The 15,370-nt window shown below is 49.5% G+C and overlaps 1 protein-coding gene across 1 annotated transcript; it reads right to left on the reverse strand.

Moving 5' to 3' along the window:
• Positions 1-2,877: 2,877 nt before the first annotated feature.
• Positions 2,878-12,879, reverse strand: NQO1 (NAD(P)H quinone dehydrogenase 1). The gene is made up of 7 exons (XM_055306772.1): positions 12,752-12,879; positions 8,511-8,649; positions 6,996-7,160; positions 6,693-6,823; positions 5,491-5,604; positions 4,727-4,828; positions 2,878-3,805 (listed from the first exon to the last, which is right to left on the reverse strand). The coding sequence occupies exons 2-7, from the start codon at positions 8,512-8,514 to the stop codon at positions 3,500-3,502; spliced, it is 822 nt and encodes a 273-aa protein (XP_055162747.1). The 5' UTR covers positions 8,515-8,649; positions 12,752-12,879; the 3' UTR covers positions 2,878-3,499.
• Between the last annotated feature and the right edge of the window lie 2,491 nt (positions 12,880-15,370).

The following is a 15,370-nucleotide window of genomic DNA, read 5'->3' on the forward strand; positions in this document are numbered from 1 at the left end:
ATCACCAGTGGCGTCCACATAGCTATATGCAAGTCCATTCTCAGACCTATCTTGGCTTACGAGTAGTATTGGACACACTTGATCACTTCCTCTTTGAAACACGGTTAGCTTTCAGACCCCACATTCAACAAGCCTGCTCTGCTGGCCACATTTTAAAATTCTCATCTTCTTGACCTCTTTAACACTGGAGAGCCCTAGAGGTCAATCATCGGATCTCTTTTCGTAATTTATTTCCTAGGTAATCTCATCCGTGACATTGCTTTATATATCTCTCTGTTGAAGATTTTCAAGTATATGCCTCCAATCGTAGTGTTCACCAAAATGTATATATAACATACACTGGTGGTATTTGAAATGAAACATGAGTAAAACATATATGTCTTTGTGCATTAGGAAAAAAAATGTAGGGATCCCTGGGTGGCGCAGCGGTTTGGCGCCTGCCTTTGGCCCAGGGCGCGATCCTGGAGACCCGGGATCGAATCCCACGTCAGGCTCCCGGTGCATGGAGCCTGCTTCTCCCTCTGCCTGTCTGCCTGTGTCTCTGCCTCTCTCTCTCTCTGTGACTATCATAAATAAATAAAAAATTAAAAAAAAATGTAACTTCTCCCGTAACTCCAGATTCCTTTTTTTTTTCTTTTTAAGATTTTATTTACTTATTTGAGAGAGACAGCATGCTAGAGAGCATGAACTGGGGGAGAAGCAGAGGAAGAGAAAGAAGCAGACTCCCCATTGAGCAAGGAGCCCATTGTGGGGCTCCATCCCAGGGCCCCTGGATCATGACCTGAGCCGAAGGCAGATGCTTAACTGAGCAACCCAGGTGCCCCGTAACTGCATGTCCCTATTATCCTTACTAGACACCCATTTCAAACATAAAATGTCTGAAGTCAAATTTTGATTCCACCCTTCCCGACCCCAACTTCTGCCCCCAATATGCTTTCCAAATTCTTGCTCATCCCAGCGAATGCAATCTCCGTTCTTCCAGTTGTGTAAGCCAAAATATGTTTTGAGTTTTTTATCTGACCTAGATCCAGTCCTTTACCAAATACTGTTAATGCAACCTTTGAAATACATACAACCTGGGATGCCTGGGTGGCTCAATGGTTGAGCGCCTGCCTTCAGCTGAGGGCGTGATCCTGGGGTCCCCGGATCGATTCCTGCATCAGGCTCCCTGCATGGAGCCTGCTTCTCTCTGCCTGTGTCTCTGCCTCTCTCCCTCTGTGTCACTCATGAATAAATAAAATCTTTTTTAAAACATGAAATATACAGCCTTTTAAAATCCACTTCTTTGACACCTCTTGCTCAAAATGTTTATTGGCTAGATTGTCACACCATCCCACAATTCGCTGTGCTTCCATGATTGCCTTATTCCTTGATTCCTCCCCTACCAGCCAGAATTAAACATGGGTCATATGATACTATACTTCTGCCCAAAACTCTCCAGTGACTTCCTATCTTTATATTCTTATAGCACTTGTAAGGCTCTATATGATCCGATCCCGGCTATATGTCTGACATAGCCTTCTGTTTTTTTCTCTGCTTTGGTTACACTGACTTCTTATTTCTTCCTCACACCGTGCACGTTCCTGCCTCAGGTATTTGCACGCTGAGATCACTACTGCCCGGGGTGCCTTCCTTCACGCATCTGCCTACACCTCACTCTCTCACTTTGTCAGGACTTCGCAAACATGTAGCCTTATCGGGCAGGTCTTTCTTGATTACCTTGTGTAAAACAAAACTATCCCATCTCTCTCTTACCCTACTCTTTCTTCCTAGCATTAGGTACTTGGTTTTTGTCAATCGTTGCCAACTCCCACTGCCTAGAAGAGTATCTAGCCCATTGACTGGATAAATCAGAATAAATCAGGCAAATCACAGTAAATACTGCCCCTTGGCATTTGTTTACTGAATTCTAGGTTTTTCTTGATTTCTAGAATGTTTTTCCTGGATCTCTGTAAATGTCCCGTAGATTCCCAGCGAGGGTCTTAATAGGTTGTTTCTTTACCAATTCAATATGAAGCAGCCCTGTTGGGAGAGCTCTCCAGTCTTATAAGCTTCTGGCCATAATTTTTTTTTTTTAAGATTTTAAGATTTTATTTTTAAGGGGCCGGAACTCACAACTCCAAGATCAAGAGTTGCATGCTCTACCGAGTTGGCCTCCAGGCACCCTGGCCGTAATTTATTATTGCAGACTGATCCCATCTTCCCCAGTAGGTTCCACTTTTGCCTGTATGCCTCCATCACTAGCTTCACTGAAACCAATGAGTGTGCATCCATTTTGTAGAAATGGTTTTTATTTCATCTGGAACTTTCAGAAATTTACAAAAATTGCAGTGAGAATGAAGGCAACAAGAAAACATCTTTCAAACTGAAGCACCTAGTCATCTGCCATTGTAGGGGGAAATACCCAAATGCCTGTCAGCATCTGGCACGTGAGGCTCCTGCCTGCTGCCCTCATTTCCTTGGCAGGTCCAGGACCTGTTCCCAGTGTCCAGCAACCTTGTTTTGCCTCCTCTCTCGTTTCCTTTCAGTGCACCACAAGAGGGCAGCCTTTCATCATACTCTACTGGAATTATACCGACAGCGAGCTGCACTTCTATAATCTAAACTGGAAATTGGAACGGTATACCAAAATTGTTCAAAGTTAACGAAACTCTAGGATTACAATTTCATCCCCAAAATGGTGGGACCAAACCACATCCAAAAGGAAAGTCATCAGTTTAGCAGTGGAGAAGAAAACCTTCCAGGGTGTTCTAAGCTCAAAAATAAAGTACTATTTGTAGGAGGCTTTTGTTAAGTAACTATTTCTTGTTCGGTCATTGTAGCAGATGTGCTGTATGGATGTGTTGGTTTATTTCTGCAGACATTAAATTAGAAGACTGAGACAAAGAAGAGACCTTTATTATCTTTTCACTTGAAAGTATCTCTAGGTACTGTATACAAACTACAAAAATTGAAGCAAGAGGAACTCTCACATTAGGCATACTAGTCACGGCGCAGTAATTAAAGCCAGTATCTATGGTAAACAAGCACAGATTAGTAACTACTAAACCAGTCCCTTGGGTCAGCACCCATTTTTTTTCTCTGACCAATTCCCTTCTGCCATAAGCCAAAGAGAGGTAACTAAAAGAAAAGTATGTCATTAAAGGGCTGGATGCTGTCTCGCAGATTCAGCCCTAAAAATTCATACTTAAAAAGAAGAATTATTGTATAGAGGACCTTAAAGAATATTGTCTGGTATCTTTTCTCCATCTTTCCCTGCTGTATATCCTAAGTGGCCTCTTGAGCCTAATCAGATTTTGCCATGATCGCAATCATAAGAATCAGTTATATTTACTACAACTACCCAAAAATATAGGAATACAGTCTATTCTGTCTCCTAGTCATTCCTTGTGGAAAAAGAAAAACACACAAATCTCAAAGACTAAAGCAAGTCAAAGAAGTCCAAAAAAAGAAACCTCGATTTGGCTACATTTTAGAAGGAAATAAAGCCTTGTGAGTTTCATTTTCTGGCTTTGATCTGATTGTCAGTTGGGATGGACTTGCCCAAATGATGGCCCACAGAAAGGCCAAATTTCTCGTTTTTCTGCTTATCTTGCACTTCCTTTTTCATTAAGAATCCTGCCTGAAAGTTTAAGTCAAAGAGGCTACTTGGAGCAAAATACAGTGGAGTCTCATTCCAGATATTCTCCAGGCGTTTCTTCCATCCTTCCAAGATCTGAATTCGGACATCCATAGGAGTGTGCCCAATGCTATAGGTCAGTTGAGGTTCCAGGACTTGGAAGCCACAGAAATGCAGAGTGCCACTCTGGGGATACACCAAAGCACAAAGATGAGTCACACAACAAACCCTACACAGCTTGAACCATATACAAACAGCAAAAGTCAATCTAGGTTTTCCAGTAAGAGGATCCAATGTGGGGGCCTGAGGCCCCTGGAGAAGCAATTCATATCTGTTTTCTTTCTCTCACCTGCTCTCTATTCCTAGCTGTTACCTATTTTATTTAGCCTAGTCAGCTGAACTCTTCTTTAAATGAATAAAACCTTGAAACTCTGCCAGCCTGGGATCCTCTGCCAAAAATGCCGGAAGTTCTATTACATAAGGGAGTTTCAGCTTCTTGGCAGCCAACTCGTGCCAAGGCATGCCAATTTGCCTTTCTCTGCCTCTCTGCTTAACTAGAGGAGTCTTAATAAATGATTCCTATAACTTCTCCAGTACCAACTGCCCGCTGTTATGGGGGGCCACCATATTTGTTCTCTCCAATCCTCTTCTCTAGAGGGGATTATCTTGATAGTCCAGTGACCCACCCCCAAAAAGCCTACCTCTGACTTCACTCTTGTTAGCTGGACTAAATTATTTCTTACAGTTTTCTAATAGTTTGTGGGGCCGTAGCAGCAACTTGGCAAAGGCCAGGAAGACTGGAGAGGTGTCGGTCCTCGGGAGAGAATCATTACTTGGCTCTACAAGTCTGGGGGTTATCTGCACTAGTCCTCGGTTAGGAGGCAGTAGTGTTTGGACGTGCCATACTCGCGTTATTCTTTTAGTACAGGGGCCTGGGAAGACCAGGAAGGCAGGGGAGGGAGTGCCCTGGAGTTCTGAGTTACTACGTTGCTTTCATCCTCACACCTCGACACCTCGGGTCTGTTTTCAGCTGCTCTCTTGAGGCTCTGGACCCCACAGAAAGCTCGATTGATTAATCCCCCAGAAGGTTCATTGAAAACGAGTAACCTGAATTGGCCAGAGAATGATATTCATGTCTCCGTGGATACCCTGCAGAGAGTACATGGAGCCGCTACCGCCCGTGGTGATGGAGAGCACCGTCTTCTTATTCTGTAAAAGCAAAGTCGTCACCCTCCACATCTTCATGGTGACAGGAAGTTAATGACACAACCCCAGGGGAAAGAACACACAAGTCCACCCACCTGCTATTCACGTCACTTCTCACATTGGCTCCTCTGAGCCAGCCACCTGGGTGGACTCCAGAAGTCACACTCCAGGGCAAGCCCAGGAGTCTCGATTTGCTCCGGGGGCGCGGGGGGGGGGGTGTTAGCAAATCAGGAAACTACAAGATCAGTGTGGACGCCTGGTGCCTGAGTGGAACTCTGTCCCCTCGCGGTGCTACCCACATACCCAGGCATGGAATCCGGGAGGCCTCAGAATGTGTCTTGTGTAGTATTTGGGTGTCTAGAAAACTGAGATAGACTCTCTGTTTAACTCTTATTATGGAAAATGTCCAACATACATAGAGAAGAAAGCATAAGGACACTTCCGCCACTCAGCTCCAAGTCTCCATACTTGGCCCTCCTCGTCTTAGCTAATACCCTTGCCCCTCATGTTCCTGGGGTATTTTAAAGCAAGTCCTAAAGTCACGTCTAAATATCCATAAAAATTTTATCATCCATCTCTCCCAGGAGCCTGACCTTAGTATCTAGTGGTGTCCCAGACCCTGCCTGAGGGAGAATCCTGCTGCTGGAGCAGAAGCATCCACGTACCCGGAAAGGTCCCTTGTCATACATGGCCGCGTACGTGTAAGCAAACTCTCCGATGAGCACTCGCTCGAACCAGCCTTTCAGGATGGCAGGGACTCCAAACCACTGCAGTGGGAACTGTGGGGCGAAGGACACAGAGGTCAGATCAGGAACCGCCAGCGCAGGGCAGCCCCTATGGCCCAGCGGGTTAGCACTGCCTTCCGCCCAGGGCGTGATCCTGGAGTCCTGGGATCGAGCCCCACGTTGGGCTCCCTGCATAGGGCCTGCTTCTCCCTCTGCCTGGGTCTCTGCCTCTCTCTATCTGTTATAAATAAATAAATAAAATCTTAAAAAAAAAAAAGGAAACACCAGTGCAGAGGCGGCACAGCTGTGCAGCTGCTGCCTGTGATGTCAGGAAAGGCAGACCCTTCTTGGGGCCCTTCTCATTTCTTCTGGAGAAGCGAGGACATTAAAGAAAATTATTGTCCTTGGTCTGTCGGCCTGACACTCCTATTTCTGCCTAAAGAACCAAATACGGGCAGGTCTGCAGAAAGCCACATGCGCTTAAGATTTGTTTCCATGAGGGCGTCTGGGTGGTTCAGTCAGTGAAGCATCCAACTTGACTTCAGCTCAGGTCATGATTTCGGGGTAGAGAGATCGAGCCCCGCAGCAGGCTCCACCCTCAGCAGGGCTCCGCTTGAGATTCTCTCTCTCCCTCTGCCCCTCCCCCAACTCTCTCTCTCAAAGAAATAAACAAATCTTAAGAAATTATAAAAGATTTCTCTGAAATCACATTTATCAGCAAAGTCTAAACAGCAGGGATCGCAAAGTTTGCTTCAATGTGTGATGCCTAAATCCACATTTTCCCAAGAGCTCATTTTAGTAGGAGCCGTAGCAACACTATGAAACCTGCACCTGACAGGTGTAAAATCCTGTCACTGAGCACGAACAGCCTGAGCGTGCACTCACACAGGAGGCCAAATGGCCCGGGGGCTGAGGTCTATCAGAGAACTCCCATGAGAAAGGCTTGTTGGGTCTCTTGTCCGGATAAAAGAACAAGGACCCCAGAGGGCGGGCCGCGGCTGTGCACCCGAGGGCCCCGGCGGTGCCAACCCAGGGGAGGCGCGGGCTCCCGGAGGCCTGTGGCCGCCACGCTTCCCGGGCCCACGCTGGGCGCCGGGGCCTGGCCCCCTGAGCGCCGGCCTGGGGGCGCACCCGGCTCCCACCTGGAAGATCACCAGGTCTGCGGCTTCCAGCTTCTTCTGCTCGGCCACGATGTCGGGGCTCAGGCGGCCCTCCTTATAGGCTAGAGCGGCCTCCGCGGGGTACTGAAAGTTCCCGGGGTCCTTGGGCGTCCCTGCGGGGAGGGGGGGACAGGTGATGGGGGGCTGCGTCCTTGGGCATCCCTGCGGGGAGGGGGGGACAGGTGATGGGGGGCCGCGTCCTTGGGCATCCCTGCGGGAGGGGGGACAGATGATGGGGGGCCACGGGGAGCCGGCCGGGCCCTCCCGGAGCAGGGGCTCGCCTACCTGTCACATCCCGCCTGGAGATGACGGGGTTGAAGTTCATGGCGTACAGGTCCGACACGGTGACCTCCCACCCTGCGGCCTCCAGGGCCTCCACCGCAGCCTCCTTCATGGCGTGGTTGAAGGAGGTCTTCTCCGCGTGCGCCAGGACGATCAGCGCCTTCCTGGCTGCGGGCACACGAGGGAGGAGGGAGGCAGCGCCCACCTTGGGGTGCGCACTCCGGGTCTGGGGCTTGGGGGGCTCAGCCCGAAAAGCCCGCGACTCTTGCTCTGGGGGTCGTGACTTCTAGCTCCACATTGGGCATGGGGATTGGTAAATAAATAACCAAACTTTAAAAAAAGGGGGAAGAGTCGACTTTGTTAGGCCTTGGGTGATATAGTCCACCCCCTGAGGCCAGAAACACAGTTACTCCTTAACAGTACCAGCGAGGGGCACCTGGGTGGCTCAGCGGTGGGGCGGCCGCCTGCGGCCCAGGGCATGATCCTGGGGGTCCTGGGTTCGAGTCCCGCATTGGGCTCCTGCATGCAGCCTGCTTCTGCCTCTGCCTTTCTCTGTGTCTCTCATGAATAAGTAAATAAAAATTTTTTTTTAAAAAATACCAATGAAGGGGATCCCTGGGTGGCGCAGTGGTTTGGCGCCTGCCTTTGGCCCGGGGCGCGATCCTGGAGACCCGGGATCGAATCCCACGTGGGGCTTCCGGTGCATGGAGCCTGCTTCTCCCTCTGCCTGTGTCTCTGCCTCTCTCTCTCTCTGTGACTATCGTAAATAAATAAAAATTAAAAAAAAATTAAAAAAAAAATACCAATGAATAAAGGAGGCATTTTAACTCAGTGCTAATTTTGTTGGCATACTTAAGCGGCCATCTGCATGAAAATGGAATTATCCCCTAGAAAACTGACGGGTTAGGAGTTAGGATTGTGGTTCCCCTTGTGGAGGGGTAGCAACTGGAAAGGCACAGAAGGGGCTCTTGGGGTGCTGCCCATGCTCTGTTTCTTGATCTGGGTGCTGACCACACAAGTCTATGAAAAATCACTTCGAATTTGTGCACTTTTCAGAGTGTCTATTGTGTTCAATATGTATTTTGTTTTGTTTTTTTTTTTCACTATCCCACAAACAGACCACATAGAGCAAAAAATTCCTGGCAGAGAGTAAAGATCTAAAGGGAGAATTTATATAACCTAAAGATAGAGAGTACTTTTTAAGAAAGACTAGAGATTCAGAAACCATGAAGGAAAAGCTTGCCAGATAAAGACAAATAAAAATTAAAAATTTGTGTGTTCCAGAAAGCACCATAAACAAAAGACAATCAGCGAGGGAAAGACATCTGTAACTCTTAGCACAAAGGGTTCAAATCCCAAGGAATGCCTACAAACAGGACAAGACAATGCAGTAGTAACAATGCAAGGTCCTGGGCACACTATTCACAGAGGAAGAAATGCAGATCAAACACAAAACAGAAGGAGTGCCCTGCCTGGCCTGTCACGAAAAACAAATTAAAATGAGCTATCAGTATTTACCCATTGGATTGGCGAAATAGGAGCGGACTGGCGAAACAGGAGCGTCTGGCTGGCTCAGTCAGGGGAGCGTGCAACTCTTGATCTTGGAGCTGGGAGTTCGGGCCCCACGTCGGATGTAGAGATTACTTAAAAATAAAATCTTTAAAAAAGAAAAAAGATTGGCAAAACTATTCAAACAAGCAACTGAGGGCTATTGAAATTGCAGGAAAACTGGCACCTTGTCAGTGGGACTACGAATTGCCAAGTAATCAGGCCAAATTTCTTAAAATTTTAAAGACACATGAATCTTTGGCGCACCTGGGGGGCTGACTCTTGATCTGGCACAAGGCATGAGCTCAGGGTCGCAAGACTGAGCCCTGCACTGGGCATGGAGCCTGCTTAGGATTCTCTCTCTTTCTCCCTCCCACCCCCAACCTTGTTCCTGCTCTCTCGCGCGCTCTCTCTCTCTCTCTCTCTCTCTCTCTCTCAAAAACAAAACAAAAAACAATAAGTCTTTGATCTCGCTCTCTGACTTTGGGGGTATCCGTCCTACAGACTAAAAGCATCGGGACACAAGGAGGTTTACTGTATTCTTCTCCCTGGCAAGCGCTGCACACAACCTGCCCGTGTATTGATGGGGAGTCTGACTCCAGTAAACATACTAGAGACCAGCACGCTCTTGCCGAGCTGACGCTATAGTCTCCCAGAACGACAGCCACGATAGGCGGTTAGCTGATTAAATGAAGTAAAGTGAATCCATTCTTATGAAAGATGAAGAGGGGCATCTGGCTGGCTCGGCTGGAGCCCGCAACTCTAGGCCTTGGAGTTGTGAGTTAGAGCCTCACGTTGGGTATAGCCGTTACTTAAAGAAAAAAAAAAAGACAAAGAAACTACACATACGTGTGCGTAGATTTGCGGCATCTAGGTATGGGGGAAGAAGAGATGCGCAAGGATCACATGAAACTATTAATAGTTTTCTTAGCTGAGTACGAGCCGGCAAGGAGGTAGAGACAGAAGGGAAAGATTTACTTTTTTTTCTTGGACCTTTTCTCCTTGGGCCTGTATTCATAAAGTTGCCAGAACAAGCAGGCTATACGCTCACGAGAACAGCGTGCATTTTTTTTAAGTTTTGTTTATTTTTAAGTAATCTCACCCAACGTGGGACTCAAACTCCCAACCCTGACACCAAGAGCCCCACACTCTTCCGACTGAGCCAGTCAGGTGCCCTTTATTCTTCTTTAACTGAAGTATATTTGACAATGTTACGTTAGTTTCAGGTGACTGACAAGTGAGTCCTCGTCCCTGTATTAGGCTATGCTCACCCCACGGGTGGCTACCACCTGTCACACCCTACGACACTGTCACAGTACCGTCGACTACATCCCCCGTGCGGACCTTTTACCCTGTGATTATTCATTCTGTAGCTGGAAGCCCATATCTCCCACTCCCCTTCACTCATCTGGTGCCCCTCTGCCCATCCCACTCCCCTCTGGCAAAGTTGCTTTGTTTTTTGTATTTAAGGGTCTGTGTCTTTTTGTTTGTTTGTTCATTGTTTGGGTTTTTAGATTCCATACAAGTGAAATCAGGTACTATTGGCCTTGCTCTGCCCTAATAGCATTAATGAGAGCTTACTATGTGCTGGGCACTGCTCTGAGTGCTTGGCATTCTTCTGCAGTTGTCATGGCAACGCTGAGATGTGTGTGTGTGTGTGTGTGTGTATATATATATATATAAGATTTAGTATCCCCATATTATGGATGAGAACAGTGAGGCACAGAAAAGTTAAGCAAGTTTCCCAAGTTTACATAGCTAAGTGGTGAAACTCTAATACTTTATATAGACATGGGGCCTCTGGCTGGCTCAGTCGAAGGAGCATGGGGCTCTTGAGCTCATAGTTGTGAGTTCAAGCCCCACACTGGGTGTACAGATTACAAAGACAAAACAAAGAAACAACAACTTAAATATATATATATAAAGAGAGAGAGAGAGAGACCTAGATAAATCCATGCAACCATGTGCGGGGCAGCAGGGGAGGTACCAGAGGACGGAGTAGATCACCACCCCTGCTCCAAGCAACTGGCATCACAATCTCATTTTTCTTTCTTTCTTTCTTTCTTTCTTTCTTTCTTTCTTTCTTTCTTTCTTTTCTTTTCTTTTCTTTTCTTTTCTTTCTTTTGATTTTATTTTTTGATTGATTCGAGAGGCACAGAGGCAGGCACACAGGCCGAGGGAGAAACAGGCTCCGCGGGGAGCCGGACGTGGGATTCGATCCCGGGTCCCCGAGGTCACACCCGGGGCTCAACCGCTGAGTCCCCCAGGTGCCCCCCACTACCTCATTTCTTACTAACTCCTCACGGCTGTACCCCCGTGGGGCCCCATGGGAGCAGCTGCTTCGGGCTGAAGGACCGGGGCCCCGAGGGCCCCGCCCAGCCTGCGCGAGCATCTCAGGCTGAGGGATTTAACGACAGTGATTCATCTGCTTTGAATCAGGAAAAGGGAAAGAGGCTCCGGAGGCTTCCTCAACAAACTCCTACCCCCCTTTTTTTTACCCCCCCCCTTTTTAATCGACTCCAGGACTTAACACTCTTGGGAGAAATGTGAGTAGATGAAGTTCTGACAAGCATGTTCTCTGCCACTTACCTTTGTGTTAGTTATATCAATATTTACTGAACTCAGCTTTGTCAGGTTTTATTCTCTTGGCTTCTTACCTACATATAAAGATTCTTTTTTACTTAGTATTAACAAGCGTTTCCTAAGTGGTAAAATATAAAGTCACTTGACATAAAATGAGAAATCGGGATATTTATCCCTAGCTTTCAAGGAGCTCACCACCTACTAGCTTCGGGGGATGCCTACCACCTTCAAAATAAGCAATATAAGGGGCACCTGGGCGGCCCAGGGCTTGAGTGTCTGCCCTTTGCTCAGGGCGTGGTCCTGGGGACCCGGGATCGAGTCCCACGTAGGGCTCCATACATGGGGCCTGCTTCTCCCTCTGCCTGTGTCTCTGCCCCTCTCTGTGTGTCTCATGAAAAAATAGAATCTTAAACTAAGCAATATAAGATGAGGCCCAAACAGGAAGGATGTATTTGTAAGAAATACAACCGGCAAAGTTCAGTATCTGGATATACACACACACAGACATATATATAAAATCTTTATATATATATATATATATATATTTTTTTTTTTTTTTTTTTTTTTTTAATTCATGAGACACAGGGAGGCAGACACAGCAGAGGGAGAAGCAGGCTCCACACAGGGAGCCCGACGTGGGACTCGATCCCGGGTCTCCAGGATCACGCCCTGGGCAGAAGGCGGCGCTAAACCGCTGAGCCACCCACGCTGCCCTAGATAAATAATCTATTAAAAAAAAAAAGATAAATAAATGAAATCACCTATAGGTATTGTAAACCTACAAGTTACACCGAAGTATTTTAAATTCTAAGGCCAAACAAGGCGGCCAGATTGGGCCTCTAACCACCGGTGCCTGACCTGTTCTGGAGGGAATTTTTTGCTTCTGAGGTCAAGTCCGTCTCAAACACCCACCCAAGGTTGTGGAGATGGGGTGGAAACAGGAGCTCCCCTTCCCTCCCGTGTGTGGGGAGGGCTCACCCCGGGATGCAGTTTGAGTCATGGAGGAAAATTGAGACCTAAGCCCCTGGGGACCCCTGCAGACAAATGAGGGCTGTGGGAGCCCTCTGCTCCCAGGGCACCCTACTCCGGGGCCGCCTCTGCTCCGGGGGCGCCTCTGCTCCGGGGCCACCCCTGCTCCGGGGCTACCTCTGCTCCCGGGCACCCCTGCTTCGAGGCACCCTGCTCCGGGGGCTCCCCTGCTGAGGGGCACCCTGCTGCGGGGGCTCCCCTGCTTCGAGGGCACCCTGCTGCAGAGGCCACCCTGCTCCGGAGCACCCCTGCTGCGGAGCCGCCTCTGCTTCGGGGCACGCTGCTCCGGGGGCTCCCCTACTGCGGGGCACCCTGCTCCGGGGGCACCCTGCTCCGGGGGCTCCCCTGCTCCGGGGGCTCCCCTGCTGCAGAGGCCACCCTGCTCCGGAGCACCCCTGCTGCGGAGCCGCCTCTGCTTCGGGGCACGCTGCTCCGGGGGCTCCCCTACTGCGGGGCACCCTGCTCCGGGGGCGCCCCTGCTCCGGGGGCTCCCCTGCTCCGGGGCACCCTGCTCCGGGGGCTCCCCTGCTCCGCGGGCACCCCTGCTCCGGCGCCCCCTGCTGCGGGGGCGCCCCTGTCCGGAGCGGCGCGGCACTCACCCGCCAGGGCTCCGGTGGCGCGCGGCCGCTGGGTGCTGGCTGTCGGGGCCGCGGGGGTGGGGCCGCGGCGTCGGGGCAGGGCGGGGCTCGGGGTGCCGCTCGCAGCCGCCGCCGCTTTATGGGCCCCGGGCGCCCGGCCCACTGGAGCGGCCCTGCCGGGCGGAGCCGGCCCCGGAGCCCGGGGCGCAGGGCGGGGCGTGCGGGGACCGCGGTTCTGGACGGGGGGGGGGGGGGGCGAGCCTGGGGGCTGGAGGGGGCCCCGAGGTGTGAGAAGGGTGCCGGGGCCGCGGGGGCGCGGGGCGCGGGGGGGGGCGGCGGCCACCCGGCGGGGCAGGGCGCCCGGGGCCTCCAGGAAGAGGTTGGGCAGCGGCGGCCGCGCCCGGTGTCTCCGCGGGGAAAGGCTTCGCACGAGATGGGGGGGGGGGGGGCAGCCTCGGACTCGCTGAGTCACGGTGACTCGGAGCCGCGGTCCTGGGCCTGAGGTCTCTGCGGCCTCGGGGTCGCCCTGGGCCCCGCGGGGTGCTCGTCCCCAGGCGCCGGGCCTGCCCTCGGAGGGGGCGCCGGGGCTCTAAGGGCTTCTGTCCCCGGGGCCAGGCTAGTCCAGTCCCAGGCGGGGGAGCAGCCCGAGGCAGGGGCGCCCTTGGGAAGGCCGAGACCACCGCACCCCGAGGTCTGGTCTCCTGGGGTGAAAGTGCGGCGACGCCTTCATCCACCCTGTGGCTTTCACTGGGCTCCTTTGATCGTGCTTTGCAAGTACGGCTTTTTTTTTTTTTTTTTTTTTTTTTTTAATGAATTGAAAGTTTGTGGCAACCTTGCACTGAACACATCCATGGGCACCCAGGTTCCAGCAGCATCTGCTCATTTTGTGTCTGTCGGATTTTGGTGATTCTTGCAGTGTTTCAAACCTTTTCACTGTATTTGGTACAGTGATCAGTGATTATAACTCACTGAGAACTCAGATGATTAGGTGTTTTTTTTTTTTGATTCAGGTACGTAATTGTAGGACATAATCCTGTTGCACACTTAATAGACAAGTGTGGGGTAAACAATTTTTATATGCATTGGGGAACCAAAAAATCCGTATGACTTGCTGTATGGCAGTTGTTTGCGACTCAACCTGTAATACCTTTGAGGGGGAAGGAAAAAGAGAACTTCAAAGTGCAAACATCAGAAAAATTAGAGACGGTAACTAAGAAAATTCAGAGGGAAAGGAGCTGGGAACTACACCCTTCTGGGTACGGTTTCCAAAATTTACGGGGGCACTGATTACCAAACTCAGTAATCAAAATAAATATTTTTAAGGCTGTTTTTTTTTTTTTTTTAAGATTTTATTTTTAGGGGATCCCTGGGTGGCGCAGCGGTTTGGCGCCTGCCTTTGGCCCAGGGCGTGATCCTGGAGACGCGGGATCAAATCTCCCGGAGCATGGAGCCTGCTTCTCCCTCTGCCTGTGTCTCTGCCTCTCTCTCTCTCTCTCTCTCTCTCTCTCTCTGTCTCTGTGTGACTATCATAATAAATAAAATAAAAATTTTAAAAAAAAAGATTTTATTTTTAAGTTATCTGCAAACCCTATGTGGGGCTTGAAACCATGACCCCGAGATCAAGAGTCACCTGCACCAGTGGCTGAGCCAGCCAGGTGCCCCAAATGGTTTTTTTTAAATTGAGATATAATTGACACACAACACTGTGTAAGTTTACAGTGGCCGTTGGTTTGGTACATTTCTGCATCACAATATGATTGTTACATACTGATTTCACAATGTGATTGCTGCATTAGCCCACTTCTTTCCCAAGTCACACATTTATCATTTCCTTTTTTTTTTTTTTTACCATTTCCTTTTTGTGTTGGGAGCAGCTAAGATTTAGTATCTTAGTAACTTATTAGCTTGTAATGTGATATTGTTGACTTCAGCCACCGTGTTGCCATTAGATCCAGAACCTGTTGACCTCCTGGTTAGAAGTCTGTACCCTCAAGGGACAGCTCCCCAGCCCCCTCCCCCCACCCCCTGCTCACCACCATTCTACTCTGGTGCTCACAAGGTCAATTTTTTCTTTTTTTTTAAGATTCCACACGTAAGTGATACCATATAGGACTTGTCCTTCTGTCTCGGCCTCATTCTGTCTAGCACAATGCCTTTAGGATCCATCCATCTTGTCAAAACTGGCAGGATCTCCTTTCTCATGTCTGGTTAACACCCTGTTGTGCATGTGTCTTCTTTATCCACCCACCTGTTGACAGACACGTTGTTTCCATAGCGACCCTACTGTGAAGAAGGCCCGTGAACCTGGTGTGCAGAGGTCCCTTTGAGGTGCTGACTTCAGTTCCTTCAGATAGAAGTGGGGTTGCCGGGTCAGGTGGTGGTTCCATTTCTAATTTTTTGAGGAATCACTGTACTATTTGCTATAACAGCTGTAATAACTTTTAATTACATAAATCAGTTAGAATCCTTTCCTTTTTTTTAATAAAGATTTTACTTATTTATTCATGAGAGAGACAGAGGCAGAGACACAGGCAGAGGGAGAAGCAGGCTCCCCATGGGGAGCCTGATGCGAGACTCGATCCCAGGACGCCGGGATCATGACTGAGCCACCCAGGCGCCCCTAGAATCCTTTATTTCTAA

The sequence above is a fragment of the Nyctereutes procyonoides genome, unplaced genomic scaffold, assembly GCF_905146905.1.
Source record: "Nyctereutes procyonoides isolate TBG_1078 unplaced genomic scaffold, NYPRO_anot_genome, whole genome shotgun sequence".
In the NCBI taxonomy this organism is placed as follows: Eukaryota; Metazoa; Chordata; class Mammalia; order Carnivora; family Canidae; genus Nyctereutes; species Nyctereutes procyonoides.

Excerpts from the sequence above, each read along its gene's own strand:
- NQO1 (XM_055306772.1), bottom strand. Across the intron at positions 6,824-6,995 it reads CTCCAGGCGGGATGTGACAG|GGACGCCCAAGGACCCCGGG; the intron begins GTAGGCGAGCCC and ends CCCTCCCCGCAG. Across the intron at positions 3,806-4,726 it reads TCATTCTCTGGCCAATTCAG|AGTGGCACTCTGCATTTCTG; the intron begins GTTACTCGTTTT and ends GTGTATCCCCAG.